We start from the raw sequence: 12,702 nt of genomic DNA, 5'->3' as shown, positions 1-12,702 counted from the left end.
GTCAGCTGCTTGTGCTGGAACTAAGGGCGGCGAAGGGGGCATTCTCCTCGCGGAAAGGGGCGCGCGGGGCCGGCTGTGGGGAAGGGATTACCCCAGCGAGGGCAGCTTTGGTCAGGCACCTCCTCGGGCACCTCCAGAGGCTTCCTATCCCGGCAGCCCTCGCGGCGCGTAGGGGCCTTGGCGCGCTCAGCAGGAGCAGCAACGTGCGGGCCATGCCTAAATCCAAGCGGGACAAGAAGGGTGAGTGACCCCCCGCAGCTCAGCTCGCCTGCCCGCTTTCCGCCTCTCCCCGAGTCTGGGGGCCCTCCCTGCCCAGGTACCCCCCCCCAGCTCAGCTCAGCTCAGCTCATCTCATCTCATCGCCTGCCCCATTCCCTCCCCGCCTCTCCCGGAGTCTGGGGGCCCTCTCTTCCTCCCCGCCCAGGGACCCCCCCCCCAGCTCAGCTCATCTCATCTCATCGCCTGCCCCATTCCCTCCCCGCCTCTCCCGGAGTCTGGGGGCCCTCTCTTCCTCCCTGCCCAGGGACCCCCCCCCCAGTTCATCTCATCTCATCTCACCGCCTGCCCCCTTTCCCCCCCTCCCCGAGTCTGGGGGCCCTCCCCGCCCAGGGACCCCCCCAGCTCATCTCATCTCATCGCCTGCCCCCTTCCCTCCCCGCCTCTCCCGGAGTCTGGGGGCCCTCTCTTCCTCCCCGCCCAGGGACCCCCCCAGCTCATCTCATCTCATCTCACCGCCTGCCCCCTTTCCCCCCCTCCCCGAGTCTGGGGGCCCTCCCTGCCCAGGGACCCCCCCAGCTCATCTCATCTCACCGCCTGCCCCCTTTCCCCTCCTCCCCGAGTCTGGGGGCCCTCCCTGCCCAGGGACCCCCCCAGCTCATCTCATCTCACCGCCTGCCCCCTTTTCCCCCTCTCCCCGAGTCTGGGGGCCCTCCCCGCCCAGGGACCCCCCCAGCTCATCTCATCGCCTGCCCCCTTCCCTCCCCGCCTCTCCCGGAGTCTGGGGGCCCTCTTTTCCTCCCCGCCCAGGAACCCCCCTCCCCGAGTCTGAGGGCTCTCTTTTCCTCCCCGCCCAGGAACCCCCCTCCCCGAGTCTGGGGGCTCTCTCTTCCTCCCCGCCCAGGTACCCCCCCAGCTCAGCTCAGCTCATCTCACTGCCTGCCCCCTCCCCTCGCCAAGCCTGTAGGTCCTCTCTGCCCCCCCTCCCAGGGACCTCTCCCTCCCTGAGCCTGGGGGCACTCTCTGCTCCCCCCACCCAGGGACCCCCTTCCGCGAACTTGGGTGTCCTCTCTGCCCCACCCAAGGACCTGTAGCTTATCTCACTGCCTCCTCCCCTCCCCTGGGCTGGGGGCACTTTCTGTCCCCCCGCCCAGGGACCCTCTCCTCTCTCTGAGCCTAGGGGTCCCCTCTGCCCTACCTACCCAGCTCAGTTCACCGCCTGCCCCTTCCCCTCCCCGACCTTGGGCTGGGGGTCCTCTCTGCCCTTCCCATCTGGCGCTGGGGCCCCTGTGCATAGGAAAGGCTCTGGGGCCAGGCAGGGCCACTCACGTTTTGGTGGCAGCTTCCCTGCCCCGCTGAGGTGGAGCCCCCAGTGGGGTCTGTTCCACCCTGTGTGTCCCTGGCTGCTGTAATGCCATGATACTGCGGTGTGGGAGCCGCAAGGGGCTCTTGAAAGTGGCTCCTGCGGCTCCGTGCAGCACGTGGATATAAAAACACTGATTTAATTAACAACCACTCAGGATGCTTTTACTGTGTTATTAAACGCATTGTAGAATACTTGGTCAGTCAGTTTTCTGTGAAAATAATTTATATATATATATTATACACACAAAACAACGGATTCAGACTATAGTGGCTCTTTTGGGTAATGCTGATTGTTAATTTGGCTACTGAACCACTGAGGTGTGAGTATCAGGGGGTAGTTAGTCCATATCCACAAAAGCAATGATGAGTCTGGTGGCACCTTCAAGATATATTTATTTGGGCATAAGCTTTCTTGGGTAAAAAAAACCCCACTTCTTCAGATGCATGGAGTGAAGACTGCAGATACAGGCATAAATATATATAGGTACATGAACAGAAGGGAGTTACTTTCGCTACAAAAGCAATTTTCCCTCTCTTGGTATTGACATCTCCTCATCAATTATTGGGAGTGGACCACATCCATCCTGACTGAATTGGCCTTGTCAACACTGATTCTCCGCTTGTAAGGTAACTCTCTTCTCTTCATGTGCCAGTGTATATTTATGCCTGTATCTGTAATTTTCACTCTATGCATCTGAAAAAGTGGGTTTTTTACCCATGAAAACTTAGGCCCAAATACATGTGTTAGTCTTTCAGGTGCCACCAGAGTTGTTGTTACTGAGATGGCGGGGAGGAGAGTTGTGTGCAGACATTAGGCAGAATAGGCTGTGTTAGTTGGTCTGGGAATTATAGAACCAATTTGGTAGCTTCAGTAAAAATGTTTACTTTCTATTCACGAGTTTCTTGTCTGCTACCAGGGATGATGCAAATATCTGGTGATGTGCTGTTGCATGTCAGTGCAATATGAGACCTTGAAATGTTTTATTTCAATGATGGTTTGTAGCTCATGGTATTAATCAGTAAAGGAAACCCTGATCCTACAACCATGCGGCCGTGCGCAGCAAAGCATCAGTGCTAGAAGGTTGCACATGGTCTTCTAGAAATGAGTGAAAAGTCTTGGAGTTCATAAAAGCTGATGTCCAGTGTATTTGGCAGCCACATTTCTGTGCTTTTTTAATTGTACTTTACATAACCAGTGCCCAAGTTATCAATAATGCTGAAGCTCTTCTGCTTCCTTTCAGTTTCCCTAACAAAAACCACAAAGAAAGGCTTAGAAGTCAAACAGAGCTTAATAGAAGAGGTAAGTAAGAACATAAGTCAAAAGGTGCTGCATTTAGTTTTCCATTCTATATTGTAGAAAAACAGATATGCTCTTTCCCTTCTGTAGAATCTCCTCCTGTGAGGCTCTTAATATACTTTACACAGACTAAGTCTTACTACATGCTTTACAGATGTGGGGAAACTGAGACACACAGAGGCAATTGAACTAGAATTGCCAGAAATATAGAAAAGAAGCACTTTGAGAATGGTCAACTGTTGTGTCAGATGGATTCATTAAAGATCTGTTAAGTTTCTTATTAAAAAAAAAAAGTTAGAGTGCATACAGAAAAACTTCCTCAGGAGTTAAGCTGAGTGCCACAAGGGTCATAAAAGAATTTGTCGTGCTCTCTGCGTACTGGGTCGTACACTTGACCAACTATATTAATGAGGCTTCTTGCTCTCTTCGGGTATTGGCTTCTACCAGGGACAGGACAGTGGGCTTAATGGTTGAGTTGTGTAATGCACTTTAGCGGTCAAGGTAGTCACTACAAACAGCATCGTGAACGACAGCCAAGGGCATCCATGTAAATCAGATGATGACATTCTTTCACGCTGGATGAAACATTATCACAGTGTCCTGAACCATCCTCCAGCTGCCCTTGTTCAGAGCTGGATGATCTGGCAGTGACTGCAGTTCCCGATCCAGACATTTGTACTGATGCACGAACGCTGGATGAAGTGAAGTGTGCCATCTCTAAACTGAAAAACAGATGTGCAGACGGTGCTGATGGCATCCCCTCAGAGCTGCTAATAGCAAATCATGGCTATTGATCCTGTAGCTGAATCACTTCTGGCCATCTTTCGTCTGGTGTGGAGAATTGGAACCTTGCCAACCGCCTGGAAGGACAACATTGTGATCTAACTCCATAAGGGCAAGGGACCACGCGATGAATGTAAGAGCTACAAGCCGATCACCTTGCTCTCTGTTTCAGGGAAGGTGTCTGCGCATGTTTTGCTGGCATGCCTGGAGCCTTTGCTGCATTGGAAGCGTTGTCCCCAACAGTCAGGCTTTACGAGGAACAGGTCCACATTAGACACCATTTTGGCCCTTCGCTTATTTTCAGAAATACATCGCGAGTCCAGGAAGCACCTACACATAGCGTATATTGATCTTAAGGCTGCATTTGATTCAGTAGACCATGTCATGTTATGGAAGGCCTTAAAGGGCATAGGTGGCCCTAACACTTTGCTGAACTTGATTAGAGAGCTTCATAATGGAACCACTGCCCATGTTTGTCTGGGGAACCGGATGTCAGTGCCTTTTAAATCAGTATCTGGTGTTTTCATTTTAGCCCCTGCACTCTTTTGCCGGGCAATGGATTTCATAATGCAGCATTCCGTCAGGTTCAAGGCATTGAGATAAGTGATCTCTCACTCACAGACCTTGACTACGCTGATGACATCGTTCTTTTAATACAGAGTCCCAACAGGTTTTGTGAGGCACTCCAGCATATGGAGGAGTAGTTAGCTAAGATTGGTCTCCATGTTTCATGGTCAAAACTGCAAAATCTAAGACCAGGTCTACCTATGACTCCAATCTTTTTGAACAATGAAACTGTCGAATCAGTTTCCAGCTTTTGCGATCTGGGTTCTATACTTACCAGCTCCTCCAATTCTCACACAGAGGTTCCCCATCAGATTGGCATCGCAGCATCTGCCATGGGCCGTTTTCAACAGATATGGAATCAACATCATCTTCGTATGACAACCAAGTTCAGGATTTATTTCAGCTGTATCCTTCCCATACTGTTGTACGGCTGCGAAACATGGATGCTATGCCACGTGGACTGGGCAAAGCTGGAGGCTTTCTACACAATGTCAACATCATATATTAGGCATAAAGTGGAATGACTTCATCTGTAATGCAGATGTTTATGGTCGTTCGGGTCTACAGACTACAGGGGCATTGTCTGCAGGTGGCACCTTATGCTTTTTGGGCATGTCACAAGGATGCCACAAGACGCCACCAAACGCTGTACTCCAGGTGGCTTGTAACATCCGGGATAAAATTCTACCAATTGAGGGGTGGAGGCGGCCCAGAGGCAGACTTCCTATTACATGGGTTCATCAAGTCTGTTCTGATGTTGGACTCTCAGGCCATCAAGCCTTTGCGGTTGCGTCAGAACAGACCAAATGGTGAACGATCGCTATGGCTGACTGGCTACGGGTTGGAGAAAAAGAGAGTTTAGCAAATCCTGTGTTTGTTGTATAATATATAGTTTATTTTAATGTAAAAAAAAAGTTTTACAATTGATTAGTTCAAATGGAGAATCGCACATCAAAATCATAGTTGTTGGTTCCATGGAGTGCCTGATATTGCTGGGGTGCTAGAGATGTTGCCATGAATAGAATTTTTGAACAATCCTTCCATCCCATCTTCTGTGTTTAAGCTGTGGCAGAAACACATTGGTATGCAATGGGGATTTCTCTGATGTTTGCTATAACTGCTCAACATCATGTTCTCCTATAGTTGCGGAAATGTGTGGACACCTACAAATATCTCTTTATCTTCTCTGTTGTCAACATGAGAAACAACAAGCTGAAGGATATCAGAAGTGCCTGGAAGCACAGCAGGTGAGCAGTAGTCTCCGAGATTGCTTCCCCTCATGGCTAGTGATCATGAATATTGTGTTATAGGTGTGTATATATATATAGCTTAGATTACTGTACTTAGTTCTGTGGGAGCAGGAGGTAAGCTGCTAGAAGAGCTCTCTGAATTTTATTCTCTTTCACCCCTCAAGAGGATAGTTTCCAGGAAGTAGCTTGGGGCTCTTGGCTGTAGTGCTGGGGTTAACTCTATGATTTAAACAACGGCAGTGTTCCATGGCAGCTGCATCTTTCAAGCACTGGCACGTAGAGCTAAAGTGATGCAGTGACTATCACCTTCCTTCCCTTTCTGTTTGAGGCAGAACAGTAACTTCTCTAATTCTTAGGTTACAAGAGAGAAGTTTCAGGGTCCCCTTCCCCAACCCTTAAAAAGGGAGAGGCTGCAACTCCCCGATTGAGAACCCATCTTCATCCCTGATTAAACTCTGCAGATGTACTGAGCCCATCATGATGGATTCTTTTCCTTCTTTTCCAATAGGATTTTCTTTGGGAAAAACAAAGTTATGATGGTGGCACTGGGACGGGGGCCAGCTGATGAGTACAAAGAGAACTTACACCAGGTATGTTCTGGTTTCCATAGCTTTTGCATGTTTTGGAAGTAAAGCCTTATTTGCTGTAAATCTCAAGAGAAAATAAAGAATTGCTTTGGAGAGTCAGAATGGATCAATACTCTTGCATCTGTAATAAATGGGATTTAGATACTTAGATCAGGGGTCTCAAAGTCCCGGCCCGAGAACCTCCCCACTGCAGCCCATGGAAACTTTTAAAAAAGTTCTTTCATCTGGCCCTCAAGGCTGCCAGCTTGGGGGAGGGGGGCCAGGGAAGCGGGCAGGAGAGAGTCACATGCCCCTCCCCCCAATGTTGCTCCATCCTGCTGCTCCTGGGACCCTCCCAGGAGTTGTACTCAGCAACATGTCATTCACCTTGGGCAGCTCGGCTCCCTGCAAGCGATTCTCTATCCCTGCTGTTGCCAGTGGAGCTGCGGAGGAGGGACCCATACAGCCATGCTGCCAGCTGCAGGCGCCGCCCCCGCAGCTTCCATTGGATGGGGGAGAGGGACAGAGATACCATCACTAGTCAGCCCTGGAGGCTGCAGCATTAGTTGCCAGGCAGAGTCAGTCAGGGCGGCATGCGGCCAAGGGAGCGAGGGAAAATGGTGGGAAACGGGCTGGGAAGTGGCGTGAACCCCATCTTCAGTGACACTATTGGCCCGCTGGGAGGATTTGAGGACTGGCACTGGCCCTAAGGTAAATTGAGTTTGAGACCCCTGACTTAGATTGTCAGCTCTTTGGGGGCAGGGACCATTTTTCTGCTCTGTTTTTATACAGCACTTAGCACAAAGGGGTCCTGGTCCACGACTGGGGCGCCTGAGCACTACCACAATGATGATGATAAATCCGGTCCTTCACTGATATGTAGATTTTTAGGCAAGTTGCCTTTGACAACAGTCCCATTTCCAGTGTGGGCAGCCTTTTGACTCTGGTGGTAGTTAGCTTCAGGTCAGCGTAGCTTTGTTCACTGTAGGTTCTTCCACTACAATAAGAAATTTTTCTTTTTAATCAGTTCACCAAAGGAGAGGTGCATGAGGATGTTGCAGCATTTCCCTCTCCTTCCAGCGTGTTGTGGGGTGAGGGATAAAATCACCATGCCTTGCTCACAAGATACCTAATTGGGGACATTCCTTGTTAGTACTATAGCAACTCCGTCCTGAAGGTCTGGGTTGCAGGTACAAGTGGCATCTCTCAGCCACTGCTGCTTAATCTTCTTGCTGTGGAGGCAGAATTGTTGGGAGAGCTCGAAGGACCTCCACTAGCAGATGTCTTCAAATCTTTTTAGCCTCTCACTGAAGGAGGACTGCAGTCAGTGTGTGAACAGTCTGAATTCCTCCATCCAAGCTTTAAAAATAATTTGGAGCCTCAACCCTATGGAATTCTTACTACAGTTTGAAAAACTAAGCTCAGATGCTAAGAGCCCTCACAGGAGTCCAAAAATTCTCTGCTTAACTCCTTTTTCTTCTTCAGCAATTCTATGACTAGATCATAGTGACTTTTCAAATGGGGTTTCTCCAACTTTTCCTCATGAAACATCTGAGAATCTTGATCTTAATTCTTTCTTAGGCCAGTGATTCATTCACTTTCCCGCCTCCCACAATCTAAACTCCTTTCTCAAGAGTTTACATCTGGAATGTCCTGCCAAGCCACTGCTTCCTTCAGCCACAGAACAGGTTTCATGTCAGGAGGAAAAGTCTCCTGAAATAGACTTGCCATCTACATCTTAATTTAGTCTTCTTCATAGCACCAAAGGGCTGCAAGACACATTGGCGCTGATTAGTCAAGATCTGCAAATCTCAGGGTTGAGTCCTCTGAATTATCTGGGCTTCCTGAGTAAACTCCATGCTATCAGGGGGCTTCAGCACAGCCCAGGTTAAGCGCACTGCTGAATTCCACATATTGCTTATCTTCCAGGTCAGCAAACACCTAAGAGGTGAAGTGGGTCTCCTGTTCACCAGTCGCACCAAAGAAGAAGTGAACGAGTAAGTATCTGGGGGGGGGGGGGGTAACAAAGAGGCATACTGGCCACCAGTTGACTGAGCCTCTTCTCCCGCACTGAAATAGTAGTCACTATTGGCAGCAGTTCTCTTGTTCTCCTTGATGCTGGTCTCATGGCAATGTTCAGCTTAAAATGCTTGGATGTATACCTCTCTTTGGAGTTGCGATGGGAAAGACTCATGGTGGGAAAGGCGGGAGGAAGTTACAGCAGGTTATACCATGATTGAAAAGAGAATGGGAGGTGCTACACTCTGACACACACGGCTGCTTTCTTGGAGATGTTGAACTACACTTGTCCATTTGAACTGGGTAGTCTCCATAAGAGTAAAATCTAATGCCACAGGGTGAGCAACTGCTTAAGCAATCTCCGGCCCACCACCCCACAAACACAGCTGACTGGACTTTTCCTTTCCTGAATCTCATGCTCTAACACAGAGATCGGCAAGCTTTATCCTGGCAAGCCGCATGCCAAGCCGGTTTGTTTACCTGCCGCATCCGCAGGTTCGGCTGATCACAGCTTCCACTGGCCACGGTTTGCTGCTCCAGGCGAATGGGGGCTGTGGGAAGCAGTGGCCAACACATCCCTCAGCCCGCGCAGTTTCCCACAGCCCCCATTCGCCTGGAGCAGCAAACCGTGGCCAGTGGAAGCTGTGATCGGCCGAACCTGCAGATGCGGCAGGTAAACAAACCGGCCTGGCCCCCCAGGGGGCTTACCTTGGCTGGCTGTGTGCCAAAGGTTGCCAATCCCTGCTCTAAAATATCTTGCACTTACCTGTGAAGTTAGTGTGGGGTCAAACAGCTGCAAAGCTTTCCAGAATCCCCAAGAGTTACCTACACACATGGACACAAGTACAAATCACCTTCTGGTATTGCTGGCCTGTGCAGGAGCGAGTGTGTGGAAGCAGTAGAACATCTCTTGGGAAGCTGGCCTGTCATCTGGCCTGGGGACCCAGGCTAACTAGAGGAATTTTGCTGGGGCAAGGAGGGAATTGTAAGCCTAGCTTGAAAAGGATACATTTCTTTAATGAGGTAGCAGAAAAAACTGCAACCCTGCTTACACATAGAGCTTTTCCACCATCAACAGAACATTTACAACCTCACTCGCTCTCTTTTCCCTCATATCCCCCACCTTCCCCAAGACTCTCCCCCTGCCAAAAAAAAAAAAAATTACTCTGGGCCTTATTACTGCTGATCTGTTGTGCATGGAAGGTGTTTGGATACTGCAGTGATGAGCAGTAGTACAAAACCCATAGATGCTGATTTCACAATGTCCGCACCTCTTGGAGTAGGATAGATGAGTTCCAAGGCTGACCCATCCCAAGTGAGGTTTATTCTGTAGCTGGAGGTTTCTTAAATAAGTAATACTCTTGTTTCCTTCCCCTCCCCCACCCCCCAGATGGTTCTCTCAGTTCAAAGAGGTGGACTTTGCCCGTGCAGGTAACAAGGCAACATTCACGGTGAGCCTGGACACAGGGCCCCTGGAGCAGTTTCCCCACTCCATGGAGCCTCAATTACGGCAGCTGGGATTGCCAACAACTTTGAAGAAAGGTATGTGAGCTGACTGGGGCATATGATCATAATTAACTTTCTGCCACTAAAATTATTCCAGACTTACTGGCTTTTATTTAATAAATGTTGGTAACCTCTTGGTCAGCATATATGCAGAAAGGCCTGGCAGGGAGAGTGTTAGATGATGGATGCAGAAGTCAGAACATATGTTCAGCAGGGAACATCTAATATTAAAACCCCCTTCCTCCTCCTATGGTTGGCACTGGAATTGTTTATTCTATATTGTAATTTTCTTGTCTCTGAGCTGGTCAGGATAAGCCAAGCACCAGATGAAAGCCCCATCTCCTACATGCCTGGGTTTTTCAAATCAGTCAGCTGGACTTGACCTGCAGGTCACAAGGATTTCTCATGGAAAATGTAATTTATTTACTTTATTATATGCCTTGGCAAAGCCACAGGCGGTCGTGTGAAGTCTCCTGTTTCTCCCAATGGAATTGGGAGGAAGGAAGCAGCCTGAACTAGTAATTGCATGGAAATGGGGGAGCTGTGGGACTCAGCATTTGGGAGAGGACAGGTATGAAGCAAACACCTGCTAAGAGATTAGTTGCTGAAGTGGGTTTACACTGCATATCAATTTCAACAACTGATACATGCCTTACATTATATTACATTTCCTCACAGAACTGTCTGCCTGTGTAAAAATCAAACCAATTTATTGTGCTGCTGAGTTGAAGCTTCATTACTCTATGCTGTCAGCAATAGAGACCCAGGCTGGGAGCTCTGATTACCACAGCAGCTCCAGTGTTCTCTAACCTCATGTGGTATTCATCCCCTGCCTGGATCCCCTTCTTCCTCCCTATTCCTGCAGGAGTCGTGACACTGCTTTCTGATTATGAAGTCTGCAAGGAAGGGGATGTTCTGACCCCTGAACAGGCTCGTGTCTTGGTGAGTAATGGATCAGCAGCAGGTATGCAGCTATAGTTCACAGGCAGCCACTATTTCCATCCAGTAACGAATCCTGTGGATCTTTCATGAAATTACAAATCAGTGTGGCCAGTAGATTGAATTCAGTGTGAGACACCATTTGTACTCAAATCAAATGACTACAGTTCTGGCTGTTAACAATAATGCACAGCTCGTGGTGATTAGGGTTGTGATATGCATCTTTAAGAGCTGTTTTGGCTGCTAAGCAATAATACTTGACTGGGGATTAATGACTAGCTAGAAGAATAGCCCAAGATGCAGATGGAGTCCGCTGATCACTTGAGAAATACCCTGTGCTGAGACAGGTATTGTTTAATTCTAAGATCACACAGAGAAATTACTAGGATGATGAATGATAGACCAGGTATTGCTAAAAGAATTAAATGTCTTGCATGTTGAGATCTGCCTTTGCGTTCTAGTTTTATACTGGGCATTTTGAAACCAGCAGTAAAATCATAGCTGCCTGAGAGTGGCATGGACTGAGGAAGGGATCCATCTAATCGAGCTTGAAGTGAAAAGTCTGCATTAAAATAGCTTCATGCTTTTGGTCTACCTCAAGTTGAACAACTTATCTTTATATTAAAATGCACCCTTTGATTCTTGCTTACATCTCCAGTTTTGTCATCATCCAGTTGAAAGGTGTTACTTAATGTGGAGGCTTAGCAGTATGAGTGACAACTTCCTGTCTCCCTTTCAGAAACTCTTTGGCTATGAGATGGCAGAGTTTAAAGTGACCATCAAGTGCATGTGGTATTCTGAGACAGGAGACTTCCAGCAGTTGGTGAAAGAGGCAGAAGAAACCTCAGAGATGGAGGAGGAGGACGATGATGAAGAAGAAAATGACAATTAACTAAAAGACCAGCTATAGGACATCAGAGACAGTTTGTTCTATTTCAAGAATAGTCCACTACAGCCCATGGGTACTCTCCCTCCAGTGCAGCAGGACAAAGTTGATCAACCTACAGATTTGCTATTTATCAATGATGATGCAAATGGTTTATATATAAAAATTAAGTAGAAATTTTGGATTCTTGCTTGTGCCGCCTCTGACTGCCTCTTTGAGCATCCCTGGGCCAGGAGAAAATGTGCAGAACCTGAGAGCTGCCTAAAGTTTCATGCAGGAAGTGTAACCCTTTCCATGCTGTGCTTATTGTTCAAACTTGAGCCGTATCTCTGCAAATCTACTTCACTGCCCCCATCATCCTCTCTCTACAGAAAATTACCTTTGAACTGCTCACTTTGCATTAGAAATGACAGTTGCATGGAGCCAAGTTGCATTTAAACAGTTCTTCTGTGAAGGAGAAGGTGCTAATTAATAGGGCCTAGGATGCTGGGTTTTGTCTTAATTCTATAGCTAAGAGAACCTCTCTCAGAGCTGGAAGAGACCTCAACAGTCCAGGCCCCTGCCTTTACTAGCAGGACCCAGTACTGATTTTGCCCCACATCCCTAAGTGGCACCCTCAAGGATTGAACTTACAACCCTGGGTTTAGTAGGCCAGTGCTCAAACCACTGAGCTATCCCTCCTCCTTTGAGAGCAGATACTGACTAAATTACCCCTGAAGCAAAAGGATGCCTCTACCATCTTTTAGTAAGTTCCTTCTGTCTTCACTGAGCCTGTTTAACAAAAGTGCATCACCAGAACTACTGCAGCTTCCCTCAGGCATGGCATATTTCTCGTGTAGAATGGTAACAGAGGAGCAGTGTTCAACTTGTTTTCACATGCAGACCCCTTTTGAAATCTTAGGCACTCTGCAGACTACAGGTTGAAAACTACTGTTCCATTGTAATGCCAACCAGAACCCCTAGATATAGTCTGAAGACTCCAGAGGTCTGTGGACTACAGGTTGAAAACTATTGAAATAAAAGAATTATCTCCATCCAACTTCTAGCATAGAATACCTGTGGTTTTTCTGTAACTGATTCTTGGCCCAGCACCAAAGCTAAACAACTACTCATTCCCTTAGAAACGGCAAAGAGTCTTAAAAGTTATACTTTAAATATTGGTGTAACTAACTTCTGAAGTAGAGCTTTTGTGGCAGTGAGGAGTATGTGTGTACAATACTCAATCTACAGAAGCAGGCAAAACCCTGTAGTTAAGATTTTAGGATGCAGAATTGAGACTGCAACTACACAACCAAGACAGAAGGGGGC

At 48.0% G+C, this 12,702-nt stretch overlaps 1 protein-coding gene across 2 annotated transcripts; it reads left to right on the top strand.

Annotated features, from left to right (window-relative positions):
* The first annotated feature begins 130 nt into the window (after nt 1–130).
* Nucleotides 131–11,583, top strand: MRTO4 (MRT4 homolog, ribosome maturation factor). 2 transcript variants are annotated; one of them, XM_050931363.1, is made up of 8 exons: nt 131–240; nt 2,823–2,881; nt 5,372–5,475; nt 5,987–6,068; nt 7,974–8,041; nt 9,454–9,605; nt 10,435–10,511; nt 11,248–11,583. In XM_050931363.1, the coding sequence occupies exons 1-8, from the start codon at nt 213–215 to the stop codon at nt 11,398–11,400; spliced, it is 723 nt and encodes a 240-aa protein (XP_050787320.1). In that variant the 5' UTR covers nt 131–212; the 3' UTR covers nt 11,401–11,583. The 2 variants fall into 2 exon arrangements, 1 of the variants encoding a protein (XP_050787320.1); XR_007770752.1 differs by having other exon boundaries at nt 155–240; nt 10,248–10,511; nt 11,248–11,350.
* Nucleotides 11,584–12,702: the final 1,119 nt, after the last annotated feature.

The sequence above is a fragment of the Gopherus flavomarginatus genome, chromosome 21, assembly GCF_025201925.1.
Source record: "Gopherus flavomarginatus isolate rGopFla2 chromosome 21, rGopFla2.mat.asm, whole genome shotgun sequence".
NCBI classification, from domain to species: domain Eukaryota; kingdom Metazoa; phylum Chordata; order Testudines; family Testudinidae; genus Gopherus; species Gopherus flavomarginatus.
The sequence above is the reverse complement of the archived record's forward strand: the minus strand, read 5'-3'. Positions and strand labels throughout refer to the sequence as shown.

Coding starts and splice junctions, on each gene's coding strand:
- MRTO4 (XM_050931363.1), top strand. CDS start 213: ATGCCTAAATCCAAGCGGGACAAGAAGG. Junction 8,042..9,453: donor ACCAAAGAAGAAGTGAACGA/GTAAGTATCTGG, acceptor CCCACCCCCCAG/ATGGTTCTCTCAGTTCAAAG. Junction 9,606..10,434: donor GCCAACAACTTTGAAGAAAG/GTATGTGAGCTG, acceptor CTATTCCTGCAG/GAGTCGTGACACTGCTTTCT.